The 17,343-nt window shown below is 51.5% G+C and overlaps 1 protein-coding gene across 1 annotated transcript in view; it reads left to right on the forward strand.

The window, feature by feature from the left end:
* Positions 1-17,343, forward strand: part of LOC108091490 (protein dachsous) — a 73,374-nt gene that overhangs the window by 45,392 nt on the left and 10,639 nt on the right. Inside the window, exons 3-6 of the mRNA XM_017190713.1 lie at positions 10,052-10,727; positions 11,735-12,327; positions 13,027-13,480; positions 14,438-14,940. Of these exons, the coding sequence (XP_017046202.1) occupies positions 10,052-10,727; positions 11,735-12,327; positions 13,027-13,480; positions 14,438-14,940 (2,226 nt within the window). The remainder of the gene's footprint in view (positions 1-10,051; positions 10,728-11,734; positions 12,328-13,026; positions 13,481-14,437; positions 14,941-17,343) is intronic.

Consider the following 17,343-nt stretch of genomic DNA (forward strand, 5'->3'; position numbering starts at 1 on the left):
GGCAATAAAGGCCATTTGCATTGCACTCCGAAATGCAGTAAATAGAAAGTACAATTCATTAATTGAAAGTTTACCCAAAAAACAAATGGCGAAACAAGCTCGGTGTCCACAAATCGATTGAAGCGCCACGTTGTTCCTTCGATTTCCAGCCAGCCAGTTTGAGTCAACTTTCCCATATTTACTTTCGAGGTGCCGCGAGTAATTAGTCAATGTAACGGCGACCCGATCTTTATTTCCTGGATTTCCAGATTGCAACGCAAAATTCATCTCTTCGCCATTTGGTAACCAGCTGTCAAAATCCATTTGAAATCATCTTCATAACTATTACGGCTTGGGACTTGGGACTGGTTTGGCAATCTGCTCGCCTTTAACATTGATCACCCCGACTATTTCCACTTTTCCATAATCGCAATTACTGTCAATCAGCAATTTAATTCAAGTTTTGATTTATTATCTTACCGGAACTTAAGCTCAGCGATTAGTTGCAATCGAAAGTAAACACACATTAATCAATTCATTAAGCAATTTAGGGAACTGTCGACAATCAACCAAACTCGACGGAATCGAAGACCATCTATATCTTTTGTGCTGCTTTAGTTTCTTCGTGTTTCAAATTTCTGCTTCGTATTTCAATAGCCATTTTTGTCTAATACATTTTTTTTGACAACAATTTCCGACCGTCGAAATATGTTACGGGGCATCTTTATGACTGCGAATTAGGCTTTGGGATCGCAGACTGGTTTCGGGTCGCCAGTCGCTCGCTTTTCCATTAGTTGTGCTCGCTTTTTGCCAATGCGTCGTCGCAGTGCGCCACTTTGCTGTTTTTTAGTGCTCTCCAGCGGCCTAATTGAAAAAATGGTTTATTAAAACGGCTGCGGATCTGTGGGGAGTGGGGTGAAGATCTTAACGCACATAATATTTCCGTCATTAGGCCGCAACTTGTTTTTGGGGCATTGCATAAGCAGCAAAACGCTCCACTGGGAGCGTTCCCCCGTCCCTTTCGTTCCGCGCAATTTGTTGGACGTGATGATGACTGCGACTGCTCACTGGGTTCACTGGGGATTCTGTCTCGCCTCCCACTCGAAAAGGAGAATAGGAGAAACTCTGGCCGAGACAATTGCGATGGGAGAACGGCGCTCGCCAATTATGAGGCTGCGCTTGTTGGCCATAAATTCGCGTCCGCTTATCATTTTCATAAACAAGTCGCGGCAAATGGGAGCCGCAGCAGAGCCTCGGACTTATGCAATTCTCACTCAGGCTGCGGCCGACTGCCCCGGCGATTTCCCGGGTAATGACAGGTGTTTGTAACTCGTTTGTAGCTAACGGAGCCCCGAAAAAGAGAAAAATGGCAGGTCCCAGCCACAGAAACAGAAACAGAAACCCAGTCAGCCAGACAGCCATACAGCCTTACAGCCATACAGCCAGCGCCGCAGACAATCGGCCAATCGCCTGGGCATCGCCTGCTCAGAAGAGTGGGTCTCGGAAAATGGAAAACACAACTGCGGCTGGCAGGGGGTCGCCAACGCAGGCTCCGCCAGCTATTTGCATTAATACAAAGGCCGGGCCAATTTATGCCCGCCGGCAGCCAAGGCATCGGTATCACTGCAACTTTAACTTCAGCTTCAACGGCAACGGCAACGGCAGCTGCAGTTCTCGGTTGGCGGTTGGCGGTATGCAGTTGGTGGCTGGCGGTCCAGGCCCAGTGAAAGTGATCTTCGGGAGATGCCTCCAATTCAAAAGCCGCGTCTGCGGTTGCTGGGCAGAGCTTCTAGGAGTTACACAGTTCAAAAACGCTGCTTCCCCATGTTTTACGTTCCGAATGATAAGGAATGTTATACAGGTAGTTAGCAATCAAAAATTCAGACACAGAGCTGCAACAAGTTGTATCAAAACATTTCGGTAGGATTTTCTCCCTGTGCACTCCTGCAGTTTTATTACCAACGCGATTTCCATTTGTTTTCCTGCGGTCAAGGCGCACAGTGACCCAAGAAGATGGTGATTTTGATTCGATTGTGTTTCCGCGTGCGTCTGCGGTGGGGAATCAGAAGATTGTCAGCACACACAGGCCCATCAAATCAGTTGATGGCGGGAATAAAATTGATATTTGCGGTCGGGCCTGTGGTCTGTCTGCCCGCTGGAATGTCCGCTGGGGCTCTCGGATTCCGGGAATGGGATCGCAGACAGTGGTGGCCAGTTTATTGAACTCGGTCTGGGTCTGATTAGCCAGACAGCATTTGTCATTGTTAGCGCGTAATTAACTCACGCCCCGAGTCTGAGCCACCCCCGATCCACCCACCGCCCACATCCCAGTGGGTGACAGGGGCATAAATCACGGTGGAAAACCACCGGGAGAAAAACGGCACCACTGGGATGTGGGGATCGAAGGCTGGAGACTGCAGACTGGGGACGGGAGACTGGCAACTTAATTGCAGAGTTTGCATAATGCATTTAAGTGAAAAAAGAGGCAAACCGAGCTGGCAATTCGCGGTTTGCCTAATGGCGCAAAATATTTCAAATAAACATTGAAAAACACTCCGAGGCGACGGGCCATGAAGTGAAATTCAATTTGGCCGAACGCCGCGCACCACCCTGCACCACTCTGCACCGCCGCCCCGCCGCACCACAATCATAATTAATTTCGGCGGTTATCGCTTGGCCTGCTTCCGAGTAATCCACTTCGCAGTCTGGGTCCGCGTCTGGGGACCCACCTGCTGCCAGGCGACCGAAAATCAACAAAATCGATATTTAAAATCGCATAAATCGCCGGGCGGACCCACACACAGAGAGAAAAGGGGGTGAGTAAGTGGCAAATAACAGTATCGAGTGGTACTTCTCTTAAAATGTGTGAAGGGGATCTGTTCTTTGAGTGTTTAGGGGATAGAGTTACCCCATCCGATGTATAATAACCAATTGTTAGATAATTATTCTGTGCAATTTGTAGCCGTGTACCTAATGCGTTCCACATTCCCGCCATCCCTCTTACGATCCACACAGATCGCGACTTGGCCGCAACCACTTGCGATTTGATTTATGCGGCTCTTGCCCGCTGGGAAGCGGTGGATCGAGTGGAGTGGAGTGGAGTGGAGTGGCCCACTGAATCGGTGGCTCAGTGCCGCTCGGCGGGGTGTGTGGGTGCGTCGCGCCTCCAACTGGAATTGCTTTGAATTACGCAAATTCAAATTGCACGGCACAACAGAGCCAAAAACAAAACAAAACACCGGCCGACGAATCGAATGCAGTTGGAGTTGAACTTTTGATTAACTTATTGGACACACGGAGCACAACAAGTATGCCCGGTACCGTTAGCCGCTCAGCCAAAAGCCCCAAACCCCCAAACCCCCCAACCCCAAGTTCCCAAGTCCGCCATCCAGGCACTTGCCATGTACAGAGAGTTGTCCACTTTACGTGCTCGCCGTTCGCATTTATCAGCCGAACCAAGAGTGAAACCGAAACCCAAACCCAAACCAAAAGCCAAAGCCAGAGTGGTTGGCCAAAACCAAGATCGAAAGTGACCAAAGTCGGCGACAACAAAATCAAATGCAATTGCTGCGAGTGCAGTTAAGTGTATTAAAATTGCAGGCTGGCAATAAGACAAACAAAAGTGCTGACCGAATGCGAAATAAATAAAATGCTTGCTTATTTATTGGTTCACCAACTTCAGAGGGGTGAAAATACTGGATTTTATTTTCGGTGATGATTTCCTACCTGGAATGTAGAACTTAAGAAACCCAATCAGGGAAACAGCGACAGTCAAATATATTTTGAATATGAGCAAACCAAAAACAATAAGGCGGACTTATTTATTGGTCCACCTTCACGGCAGAGTGTTTCCTCTCCTGCAGAATTCCTATGCCTGGCCATTGCACATTTCAATTCTGCGCAAATATTTACACAACCCCAATAAATTTATGCGCTCTTCTTCACATTTTCAATTTGCCGAGGAGGCCTCCTCCGGTTCGCCGCAGAATTTATGCAAAGTCCTAGCCAAGAGCGGCCCAGCAGACCGTGATTGTTATTGGCCTACAGAACGATCTGCGACCGGGAATCGAGATTCGAGAACCGCGAATCGAGAATTGAGAATCGACGATCCATGTGTGGGCGGACGAAATCGAATTCAAATTCAGCGATCGTGGTGGGAGTTTGCCGTTTGCCGTTTGCCGTTTGCAGAACACGGAAAACCGGGTAATGGAGTCAAGTCGCGTCTAGGGCTGGATCAAGATTCTTATCGCCTGGCTTTTAGCTAAAGGCCCGATCCGATCAGCGATCGGCAAGCCGTCGTGGCTGTGTGCGCACCACTTTGTGTGTGGCCCAGTTGTGGTGCAGCGCGTTATGGCCATCGACAACTCATTGACAATTTCCTACTTTGGGTGCCACTTTGGGGAAAGTCGCGCAGTCGGCCAAAGTTGGCCATCAGGCACTGGCGATTTCTGCGCAGAAAATACATGTATAAACATTAAAACACATTGCAATTGTTTTAGGTGCGGGCCACGTTTGTCTGGCCACAACGGAAATGGCAACTCTTTCCGGGGAGGTGTGACCACACGTCTATTAGGCGCACGGAGTGTGACCGAAGTCCTCCGCTTTTCCTTCCCTCTAGCGGCGCCAATTAGAATGTTTTATTGTCCGGTCTGGACGGCACTTCTAGGCCTCCTCCGATGCCAGGAGCCAGATGCCTGATGCCAGATGCCAGAAGCTGCCTGCTATCATGAGCATGACTTCCTGTCGCTCTTGATTTCGTTCCCGTGTGGGTGGAGTCGCCTCCGAGGAGTAGGCGTTGGCAAGGGGGAGGGCGGGGAGAAGGGCGACTCGTTAGCGCTGAAAGGCCAGAATCTGTGGAGCGTGCATCCAACTTAATTAGCTGCAACTGCCACTGCATCTGCCTGCAAAGGAACTGCAGTTTAATGAGGAAGGCATTGATTAGCGCCTCCGATTACAAAGGGTTTAGGCGGAGGACAAGTTACCGCGAACAGAGCCAGACATGGGAATCGAACTAAACAGGCCTTAAATTCGCGTTAATTGAATTAACTTATATTTATAGTTAGCAGTATGGTATATAAAATGCAAATGAAACTTGCTATGAACTCACACATTTCTCGGCGGAGGAGGAACTGATTTCGATTCGAGTTCGTGAACTTTGTCGCTGGCAGTTATCCAAACTCAGACGCACATTCCAACGGACATCGTTCGGGGACTCGTGCGACGATCCATCATCTCGGTCATAGTTGGGGATTCAGAGCTTGGACTCGGAGGAAGAGGCCGGCTCCTTGGGAACGGGAGAGTGGGGCGGGTCAGGCGGGTGGTGCAGCCAGCCTGTTGCAGCTGCGGCAGAAAAGCCGAAGAGGCATTTGAAACACAAGAAACGCATTCATTCCCCACTCGCCATTTTTCTCGCAAGCATTTTCCTCCTTTTCCCTGGTCAGTTGTGTTGTGTTCGCATGTTTTTGGCCATTTGCAGACGCAGCCTCGCGATTTGCAGTCAAGTCCATGGCCAGCGGGTAAATGTAAATCTCCCCCACTGCTGCCCCACTGCGGCCCCACTCTGCACCACCCTGCACCACCCTGCTCACGCATCTATTGGTATTTTGATTTATCAATAGGCGATGTTTTCCTCGCTGCGGCGAAAGCAAAAGTTGAGCCCGAGTTCGGACTGAGCTCTGAGTTGAGGGAAAGGCTGCCTCAAAAGGTGAACCGCAAACGCAACCACCGAGGGGCGGGGGGCGTGGCACCGGGGTAATGGGCATTGGCTAAGAAGACAGCTGCAGCCAAGTGCCAGCAAACATAAATCAAATGGAGGAAGAAATGTACAAGATAAATTTTTAAGCACACTTATTTAACACCTAACAACCTTGTTAGATGATTTTTGATGATGCCCCAGCACCACTGCACCACTGCACCACTCAGAGACAAGGTGGAGTACCGAGCCGGCAGAGAGCCGGCAGAGAGCCGCAGCGAAAATAATGGCACTGGGCAAAAATGTTATCGTAATCTAAGGAAGAGATCGTTTCTTATTAAACTTAGTTTATTCATCAAAGCTCTTATTTAAATTCAACAGTTACCTTTATCTACTTTTGATATTTTTCTAATCAAAAAGACAGAAATAAGGTGTAGTATTTGTGATGTCACCTTCATTTTATAACCAAGTGGGGTATGCAAATAATTTTTCTCTGTGTTGGAAAAACATCACAGCGTGGAGAACGCAGCGCAGAACAAGTCAGAAATCTATACCGGAAAATTAAAAATTCCTAATAACACGACAAGCGGCACAGCGGTGGTGCAATGGTGGTGCAGTGGTGGAGCAGTGGTGCTGCAGCGGGGCAACAACGGTTAGAATTGCTTTTCGGTGTTTGACGATGCACACCGACAACAAAAACTGGGGAAAAGCAACCAGAGCCGCAGAAAAGTAAACAGAAATAGATCGTTCCCACCTTTCGCTGCACCACTGCACCACTGCACCACCACGCCCCTCGCCCCTCGCGCACCACTTTCCCGGTGGTGCGGCCCCATCACATCTGCTCACATATAAATCTTGGGCTCTTCGCGCAGGCGCGCATCTCTCTCGAGAGCTTAAAAATAATTTATAAAAATTGCAATAAATATCGAGGGGCTCTGATAAGGCGTCAACATAAATCAGCTGCCACGTTGCAGAGCCGCCAAATCCAGGGAGGTGCGAACCCGTGACTAATCAAGGCAAAAGTGTGAAATCTTCACACGCCGCTGAGGATTCTCCAGGTGCGCAGAAGACTCTTCTTCATTGCCGGCCCTCAGCGAGCTGTACGTCTTTATAACTAATTCGATTGCTGGCCAATCACCTGGCGAACGAGTCCGCAGTGGGGCGAAAAGGGTTCACAGGGAGAAAAAGAGGGTTGCTATTGCACAAATTTTTATTTCCAATAACTATTACAAAGGTTTTGAGTTTCCGAAATGCTAACATAGATACTCAATAGATTGTTTTACTTCCAATTAAGACAGCTGGTTTTCTGCCAATGTAGGGGGAGCAGTCTGCCCGCAGACCGCAGACGTTCACGCTTTCTGATCGCACCAAACGCGGAATGGGACAGTGAAACCCCAGCAGCGACGCCCACATGGCAAACACTTTCTTCGACTCGATCGCACTGAATTGGCAGGGGATTGATGTCGATTGAGTCGTGGTTTAAGGGGCCTCCGAAAAGTGGTCCAGCCGAAAGCCAGGCCGAAATGAGGAGTAAGTCGGACCCGGCACTTGCGAGCACGTAGCCATTTCTCATCAGCCGCATTGGCCATTTCGCATTGGCCGCTGCGGCGGGGCAGCTAAATCATCCACATCTGCCGGAAATTGCATAAGAAATATGCAAGCAGCCGCACGCTGCGCCTCGCGAAGTGGGTTTCAGTTTGAGGGACCCCGGCTCCCCAGCCGGGATGTCTTATCAAAACCGCTCGCTGGCCGCGAACTCGGGGAATCCGAGAGCCCGAGAATCCAGTCTGCGCCACTCACTCCACTCCACTCGCTGCGGTGATAATCCGCGCCAAAGACACGACCGACATTTGGCCAACTTCTATTAGCCAGATTGCTGGTGTGACTTCGCCCAGCTGCACTGCGGGAAAACGACCTAAAGAGTGAGTCGCTCAAGTGGCCCTCCTTCATAACTCCCAATCATTTTCCCTCAGTGCAGAAGTGTTAATCAAACTGCAACCACGAACATCCGCATGGCTGCCAGAGAACGTTCTGTGGCAGCAATCATCTTCATCCTTTTGTTGTTAACTGCTTGCGTTTGGTTGGCCCAAACCCCGCAGCCCTCCGCCTTTCACTTATCTCTATCTCCGCCGCTCCGCCGCTCCGTCGTTGCTCGTTTTGGTTTTGTACCTTAAATAAGGTAATTGAATGAAATTACTTTTGACAGCTTATTTGCATACATCAACAGCAGCCGAAAGCAGAAGCCGGGCCTTCCGAGCCGGACTCCCGGCCGGAGTTGGAGGCCTTGTTAGGCCATAATTGGTCATTGAATGCGGCCCCTCCGCCACCCCCTTGGGCATCCCCACCTGCCGGGAGTGTGAGAAATGCGTGCTGACAAAGATGAATAACTCTCGACTCTTCGCTCCCATGAAGGAGAAGGCGAGTTGGGCAGGCGAACTTGAACTTTTGGTTTTATTTTTAGGCATTTCTGTATTTTCGGCGCTGCAAGATGTCACTTGCCTTTGGCTTCGGGGCTTCTCCGTCTCGATTTGATTTGCCTTTCACTGCTGCCTGTCCCTGCTGTTGACACAGCCGCCGCAGCTGCCTCTGTTGGCCATTCAACTTATCAGGGCTAAGATCACACTTGAAACAAAACAGAGTCAGAGGTTGTCCTCAAACCTGAGAGGGTTAGCGTTTCAATATTTTCCGAGCAAAAAGTAATTTCAACAAGAGAGGAGGCCTCGGCAAGTTTACATAGAAACAAACAGAAGGACAGATTGACAGACGTATTTCGATTCAGATCGTGATGCTAATCAAGAATATAGTATATATGTTATGGGGTCTGATGTGCCTCCTTCACTGCGTTGCAAACTTCTTACTGAAACTACAATACCCTCTGCAAGGGTATAAAAATGAAATGTACTCATTGAGAATAATGTGTTTTCTTCAAGTGCATATTCTGCCTGCTTATTTTAAAGCCCACGATCCCTGAATCCCCTTCGATTCGTGTGGGCGTGCATTTATTTAGCTCTGGACTCTGCTGCCTCCTCTTTTGGGTCGAATACAGTTGCACACAGAACTTCCATGTCGTTGACAGATAAAATTGCCAATCTCTGGGTGACGACGAATCCCATCGCAGTCCCAGTTGTGGGCCCCTTCCATTTGGCGACAATTTCGCCGGGTTAAACGGGTTTAAACTGCTGCCCAACTAAGCTTAATGAAAGTCTTTAGTCGCAGCAGCAATCTAAGCAGATCTCCGCCAGGTTTCCTTTCCGTCCGAGTCCAACTCCCAGTCGCAGTCGCAGACTTACAAAAAGTGTAATTAGCGCTGAAATTCAACGAGCGGAGCCCAGCAACTGGGTGCTGGATCCCTGGACACGTTTCGCTTTTAATGCATATCAGTCTCGACTCGAAGCTGACGGTCTGCAGAAGGGCTGTAGGTACACAAAACAAAAAAGGGACCTCCTTTAGCTTTTGATTTCCAGCTACTCAATTAAAGCATTGGTTTTTAAGTGGATAAGATCTGAAGAATACTATTTAAAACATAACATTTCAAACTATATTCCGAGCCCTCACTTTTTAAACTGCTTCAACTGATCTTCGCATGATTTGGCATAGTCTTCAAACTCCTTGTTCTCGCAGTGCACTTTGCCTTCCCAGCTTTTCTTCGTTCGTTTGTTTGGGGAATGGGAAACCGAACCGATCTCCGCTGGCCACCTCCGCCTCCTATTTAAAGTGAAATAATGACAGTTTTAATTGCTGATTTCTGGCTTGTTCGTTGGCGTCAAAATCCGATCGAAGCCTGCCCCCGCTGGCCGGCTATTTATAAGTCAACTGCCGGTGTCTTCGGGCCTAAACGAGTACGTACTCCTTGTTCCTTTCCCGGCTCACAGACAGCCAACAGAATGCAAATGTCGATTACGCAAAATGCCAACTAATTGGCAGCCATTAAGCGGGGTCATCGCTCCCGATTCCCGCGGTCCGCGGTCCGCAACCTTTCCTTTCCCGCCGGTGATTCACCTGGGCCCCAGCCTCCGTGGCTCAAACTTAAGTTGACACTCGCCTGATACGACGCCTCGGGGGCGGAGGGCCCGGCTCGATCCCGAGCATAACGAATTGCCAAATTAAGCCCTGAACAGCCGCCGCAGATAAGCCCCGGAACGGGAGGCCCAAAGCCACCGGCAGCAGCTGCCTGTAAATCAAATTAAAATTTTGACAACTTCATTTGTACCTGTTGCAAAGTGCTGGCCACAACGAGAGCTATGCTCGCAGCTCCAAATTGTGAAGAAGTTTGGAGGCACTCCGAGATACAAATATTTTATTTTACGTTTAACTCAAATATCTTTAACGTAGTTTAAATCCCGTTGCTAACTGCTCTTCTTTTTTTGTGTTTTCCTTCAGGTTTCCGCCAGCGATCCGGACTGCGGGGTAAACGCCATGGTGAACTACACTTTGGGCGAGGGCTTCAAGCACCTCACGGAGTTCGAGGTGCGCTCCGCCTCCGGGGAGATTTGCATAGCCGGGGAGCTGGACTTCGAGCGGAGGAGCAGCTACGAGTTCCCCGTCCTAGCCACCGACCGCGGAGGCCTGAGCACCACGGCCATGATCAAGATGCAGCTGACGGACGTGAACGACAACCGGCCGGTGTTCTATCCCCGGGAGTACAACGTCTCGCTGAGGGAGTCCTCGAGCGGCCCCTCGCAGGCCTCCTCGAGCAACCCGATCGTGGCGGTGGTGGCCACCGATCCGGACTCGGGCTCCTTCGGCCAGGTCTCCTACAGGATCGTGGCCGGCAACGAGGCGGGCATCTTCCGGATCGACCGCTCCTCCGGCGAGATCTTCGTGGCCCGGCCGGACATGCTCTCCGTGCGCACCCAACCCATGCACATGCTGAACATCTCGGCGACCGACGGCGGTAACCTGAGGAGCGGCGCGGATGCGGTGGTCTTCCTCAGCATCATCGACGCCATGCAGCGGCCCCCGATCTTCGAGAAGCCCCGGTACAACTACTACGTGAAGGAGGACATTCCGAGGGGCACGGTCGTGGGCTCGGTGATTGCCACGAGTGGAGATACCGGTAAGTAATATCGCCCCATCCTTGGAGCCCCTTAGTTTCGGGTAGCGTGTTCATTGGTTCAGTGAGCTGGAAACCAAAATATAAGAGACAGCTAACGGACGAGGTTGAGATCGAAAGGGGAAGGGGACAGGACTAAGAACACATTTTTATTTACTAACACATAAAAAGTAGAAAACGGACCAGCAAGGGTACTCTCGTGTATATTTCAAAAACGAACTGATAAAACTACTTCGATGGCTCGAATAAGTTGTGGGCTTTTAAGTCTCTTGCTGTATAACTGCCTAATAAAGTATACATCATCACCATTCATCACTGAAAGTCGGCAAAAAGAGGCATTCCATTCAAAAGCAGCCCCAGTCTTTTGGGTTATTTCTTGGCAAGGCAAAAAGGCCAAACAACAGAACACTTCAAACGCAAATTTCGGCAGAAATCTGCACCCATCACCGGGGTCCTCGTCATCGAGGCAAGCTGAACTCTGGGCACGATACAAGGGCCCGTTTGCAGTTCCAGTTTCAGAGCTCCTAACCCAGACTTCAGTTGGAATCCCAGACGGTCGGCGATCGTCGCCGGCTATGCAAAATGATTCTGCGCTTTAATTTGCTGCTTTCGCTGTGCACTTCCTTTCATGCCCCATGCTTTATATTCGAACACGGTGCCCCATCCACTGCTGCCTCCTCATGTGTCAATCGCTGACGAGAGCTCCTTCCCCGCTCTCCCCGCTCGCCCCACTCGCCCCGCTCCTTCCACTCGGTTCTATTGTTCCTGCAACTCATTGTCGAGGCCTTTGAATGGCTTTTAATGAGCAGCGCGGCTCCTAATTTCGCGTTCGGAGTTCCTTCAACTCCGCTGTCCCGGGGAGAAGATGAGGTAGAAATAATTGCAAGCTGAATTCCTTTCAAGATTCGGAAAATAAAAGCAGAAAACAACTTTGTTGAGAAAATGGGTATAACATATTTTCTTTCGTAACATTATTAATGTTTGATTCCTGATTTGTTCCTATTTTACAGCCCATCGAAGCCCCGTGAGGTACTCGATCTACTCCGGCGATCCCGATGGCTACTTCAGCATAGAGGCCAGCTCTGGGAACATTAGAATCGCCAAGCCCCTGGATCACGAGGCCAAGTCCCAGGTGCTGCTGAACATCCAGGCCACCTTGGGCGAACCCCCTGTTTACGGACACACTCAGGTCAACATTGAGGTGGAGGATGTGAATGACAACGCCCCGGAGTTCGAGGCCAGCATGGTCAGGATCTCGGTGCCGGAGAACGCGGAGCTGGGAGCTCCACTCTACGCTGCCCATGCCCACGACAAGGATTCGGGGAGCAGTGGCCAAGTCACCTACAGCCTGGCCAGGGACTCGGGCAAGAGGCTCTTCGCGATCGATGCCAGATCCGGCCACCTGGTCCTATCCCAGCACCTGGACTACGAGGCCTCGCAACGCCACTCCCTGGTCGTGACCGCCACGGACGGAGGAGTCCCGAGCCTCTCAACGAACCTCACCATCTTGGTGGACGTCCAGGACGTGAACGACAACCCGCCAGTGTTCGAGAGGGAGGAGTACTCCGTAAACGTTTCCGAATCCCGAGCGATCAACGCGCAGGTAATTAGTGCAGAAATAAGTTCACTTAAAGCGCATCAACTTTGAGAAGAGGAATATTATGCCTGGTAAAGCCTTCCAGAAAGCTGCTTCTCTTTAATTTACCACCGCACTTCGGTAAAATGTTCTCTTAGCAGGAAGTGCCTATGAAAAGTTTCCCATTACAGCGGCTATTCCAAATAGAGTTAAGCATTGCCCCAGTACTTCTCCTGCGGCTCAGGGCTCTTTCCATTACTTACAGCATCTGCTGCTGCTCCTGCTCCTGCTGCTGCTGCTGCTGCTGAGGGTGTTTTATTGAGAAAGAAATCTGTGTAATGCAAACTAAACGGGCCACATAAATTTGATTAACAGCCTCTAAAAGTCACGCTTTTGTCAGGCGGCCGTCATATCGGGCTGGAAATATCTCAACACCCAGGAGGAGCTCCTACCGAACGGTGCTCCGCTCAAGAGGAGCCTTCGGCCCAAGAGCCAGCCGTCCCTTGCTCCCTCCAGCCCCCTCGGCCAGCGCCTGAACTAGTTTTCATCATAAAATCACTTCATATCTCTGGCATCGAAACGAGTTCTCCAGGGGCTCGCCAGTTGCCAGTTGCCAGATACACAGACACGCCGCCTGGCTGCTCGCTCCCGAGTGATTGATGCGTTCCCCTCGGTATTCCGCACTCCAGCTTCTGATTCTGACTCTGATTCCGCTCTCCATTGCAGATTATTCAGGTTAATGCCAGCGACCTGGACACCGGCAACAACGCCAGGATCACCTACAGGATCGTGGACGCCGGAGTGGACAACGTCACGAACTCCCTCAGCAGCTCCGACGTGGCGCAGCACTTCGGGATCTTTCCCAACTCCGGCTGGATATACCTGCGCGCTCCGCTGGACCGGGAGACGAGGGACCGCTACCAGCTGACGGTTTTGGCCACGGACAACGGCACGCCCGCCGCCCACGCCAGGACCAGGGTCACGGTCCGAGTGCTCGACGCCAACGACAACGACCCCAAGTTCCAGAAGGCCCAGTACGAGTTCCGCATCGAGGAGAACCTCAGGCGGGGATCCGTCGTGGGAGTGGTGGCCGCCGGGGATCTGGACCTCGGCGAGAACGCGGCCATAAGATACAGCCTGCTGCCGGCCAACTCGAGCTTCCAGGTGCATCCCGTCACAGGTGAGTCGGGCTTACTTGTGGCCATAAATTAGGCCCGCTTTCTAACAGCGAACAACTCACTCAGCGCGGCTCCGGTGGCGGTGGCAACTGTCAAGCCACCAGCCATGACCCACGGTCATTCATTACGGCTCCTCACTGCACTCGGGCACTGAGGAGATCCAGCTTTTATCGCTGCACAGGGAGAAAATCCGAGGACTGAGATCCAGGCTAAGATCATCTTTCGTTTCCACACAGAAACTGTACTCCACGTACAAAGGAGCTTGAAGAGAAGGAAGTTGTGTGGGACTCCCAATAGATTACAAATCTGTCTTCTTCGGCACAAGCTATCTCCTTTTTCTCCCTGTGCACCTCGGGTGCATCGCCTCTCCACTGGCCCATAGATCAAGCGCATGGCAAACCTGTTCTGCCGAGCGATAAAATGCGATCGCCAAGATCTCGACTGGGCCTCGAACGCGGCCGATGCCGATGCCTGACCATTAGTGTTCGGGCAACAACAGTTTTAACGCTGTCAGCTCATCCGTCAATGGAATATCATTGGCCCGACGTCCAGCCACTGTCCGTGTCCGTGTCCGAGTGCATTGCATCGCATTGCATATCGTCCATCCATGTGCGTGTCCGCTGGAGGCTGGAGGCTGTCGAGGGGACACCTCTCCGTCTCGCCTCATTTAAATTAAATATGGAAATCTCGTGCAGCTAATCCTGGCGAACGGGTTCCGCTGCGCTCGCATGGCATGGATTTCTTTCGGGGGCATTAATCATATGCGACCCAGTTAGGCTGCCACAATGCACCCACTCCCCTTTTCCGGCCACTGAGTCCTCCATGTGGAGTAGTTGGCGAAACAATAGCGCTGGCAAACCAGTTCTGAAATATCTGTAAGCTTTACTGCAACCATTTCTGGCAAATAAAATATCGGCAGGCGATTAATGAAGTAATTATGTCCCTCTTTCCTCCTCCAGGCGAAATCACCACCCGTGAGCCGCTCGACCGGGAGCTCCGCGAACTGTACGACCTCGTGGTGGAGGCCCGCGACCAGGGAACCCCGGTGAGGAGCGCCCGCGCTCCCGTCCGCGTCCTGGTGACCGACGTCAACGACAACGCGCCCGAGATCGCGGACCCGCAGGAGGACGTGGTCAGCGTGCGGGAGGAGCAGCCGCCGGGCACCGAGGTGGTGCGGATCCGGGCCATCGACCGGGACCACGGGCAGAACGCCTCCATCACCTACTCGATCGTGAAGGGGCGCGACTCCGACGGACACGGCCTGTTCAGCATCGACCCGAGCAGCGGGCTCATCCGGACGCGGGTGGTCTTGGACCACGAGGAGCGGAGCATCTACCGCCTGGGCGTGGCCGCCTCCGACGGCGGCAGTCCGCCCAGGGAGACGGTGCGGATGCTGCGCGTCGAGGTCCTGGACCTGAACGACAACCGGCCGACGTTCACCAGTTCCAGCCTGGTTTTCAGGGTGAGTTCGCCATCACTTTGTGCGGGGGTCACTTCGGATGGAATGGAGCGAGACGATGGGACGGAGGGGCCACTTGGAGGAGTGGGAGAAGCAGCGAGCGCTCGGTTTCCTGGAAAACTTTTGTCTATTTGACGCTTCTAGTTTTACACGACCATTTCCCTGCGGTCGTGAGCAGCGCGTTTGTCGCCTTTTCCAGTTTGTGGCCTTTGCCAAGTGCCTTTGCCAAATGCCTTTGCCTTTGCTTTTGGCTTTGCCTTTGCCTCGCCGCCTTTGTTGCGGCGGATGATTTGTTGCCGCAGCTCCGCCTCACGTGACAATGGCCGAGAACACGACTCTGCCCGAGAGTCCCTTCCTGGTCGCCCCGCCTCCTCCTCCTCCGCTGGAGGAGACTCCACGTTTGAAGAGCTCGGAAGCAGATGTCAAGATGCCGCGGACGTGGGAAGTGTCGCGATTTGCATTCGAGCCTGAGAGCCAACTAGCACTTGGCCCAATGGTGGAGTTACAACAAGGGATTGGCATTGGAGGAGAAATAGTATAAACAATGTTTTAATTTCAAAAGCACTCCCCTGTTTCTCGCTGTGTACTGCCCCTCTGTCCTCCTCCATTGTCGGCGTTTTCATTGCGCACGCGTAATTGTCACTATGCTCTGTGACAAGTCGCCTCCTCCTCCTCCTGCTCCTTCTCCTCCTGCGGAAAGGCGCAGATCTTGGCCAGGCCTATTAAGTGCGATTCGAGACGTCAGTTGGGAGATCTCGGGAGGAGAATGAAGTGGAGGAGCCGCCTCGTGCCCCGAGGGACTCGCCTGCTTAGATTTCGGCGTGCTGCTCCTCGCTTCTCCCTCCTCTCGCCTGGGAACCCTTTAACATTTTTATCACGTTCGATTCGCACATGTTTTGCATACCCTCCACTCCCAAGTACCCAACAGCCCAACTGCCCAGCTCTCCAGCTCCCTACATCCCTCGATCCTCAACCACTGATGGCTGCGACGCTTTGACATGCATTTAATTGCCTCTCGGGGAGCAAGGCAGTCTGTCAACGAGCGGGAGGGCATCTCCGCCAGAACGGAGCGGGAGGAGGAGGATGCCCGGGTCGGGACCTCGCGCGTCCCTTAAATCCGCCTCGGCCACAATTAAAATTGACACATTTCGTTGCGTTTCGGTCGGCCTTTTGGCTTTCGCTTTGATTCCGCGCCGCATTCTCGTTCTGGCCTTTGTTCTTTTGCGTTGCGTTGGCGTTCGGCTAACAGAGATGCACTCCTCGGCGGAGTTTAGGCCGACCGCCGATGCCAATTACTTAGCGACGGATTGCCACAAATAAATCCGATGTAATTAAGCAATTCCCCCTCCGAAGCCCCCTTCTTGCGCCCCCGGGGCCTTATTTCCCCCTCCCCTCTCCGCCCCTTGTATATCCTGCCATAAAAGTGCACAACAAATCATGCGCCATTTTTGTGGCCGGGCTCTGTGCATAATTTGGCCAAAACCGAAATGAACAAACTGCAGCCTCCAGTAGTCGTTAGTTAGCCTGCACTCGGGAAAATAAAGGGGGAGACTTTTAAGTATTATATTATATTTGTTTTAAAAAAATGTTTATAAAGATCTTCCTTATTGAATTCTAACCTTATTCTTACTTCAAAGTAGGTGAACAGTTTAAAAAGAAGATTAGAAATATATGTTTCTCTGAGTGCATCCCCTCCCCGCCGCCCTTTTAAGACGGCCAACTGCGTAATCTTGGCGGGGCATAAATCTCGTGACTGTCATTTTTGTGTCTCCATTTTGGCGACCCAAACAATATTTGCAATGTTTTTATTTTATGAAAAAAGATACCCGCTGCAGAGCGAAGAACCTTTCTTGTTTCGTACCGTTCCTCCTTTTTGTTTCTCGCTGCTCGCAGGGACCTCTTGGAACGGTTTTTGCGGTTTTGCATATTAAATTCTTGTGCGGGGTTTCTTCTGTCTTCCCAAATTCTTCCTCTCCCCCTCCACCCGATGCTTATATGGCTCACAACATTTTTTTGCAGTGATTTTCGGGGCCGCCAACTTGGTCGGAATGCATAATTTCTTTTTAATGCCATTGGTCGGGGACCTGGGACCCGGGACCCGGGACTCGGGACTTGGGACCCGAGACTGGACAGGCATCCCCCTCCAGATTCTGGTTCCCCACTTTACCCCTCTTCGCTGGGTGGGGAAATGAAATTTTTAAATGTTTGCTGCCTTCGTAATCTTGAAGTATGAATTATTGCTTTAAGATTGGATTTTCAACACTGTTGTTGAGATTAAGATACGCGCCGAGGAACATCCAGCTCCAAGTAGAGCGGCCAGCCGTCTGCATCCTCTTCTCTTCTCTCCCGCTGCCACTCCCCCTCCACCATCCACTCCCCTCTCCCCGCCCCTCTTAATAAGCCTCG

This window comes from Drosophila ficusphila, unplaced genomic scaffold (assembly GCF_018152265.1).
Source record: "Drosophila ficusphila isolate 14025-0441.05 unplaced genomic scaffold, ASM1815226v1 contig_412, whole genome shotgun sequence".
NCBI classification, from domain to species: Eukaryota; Metazoa; Arthropoda; class Insecta; order Diptera; family Drosophilidae; genus Drosophila; species Drosophila ficusphila.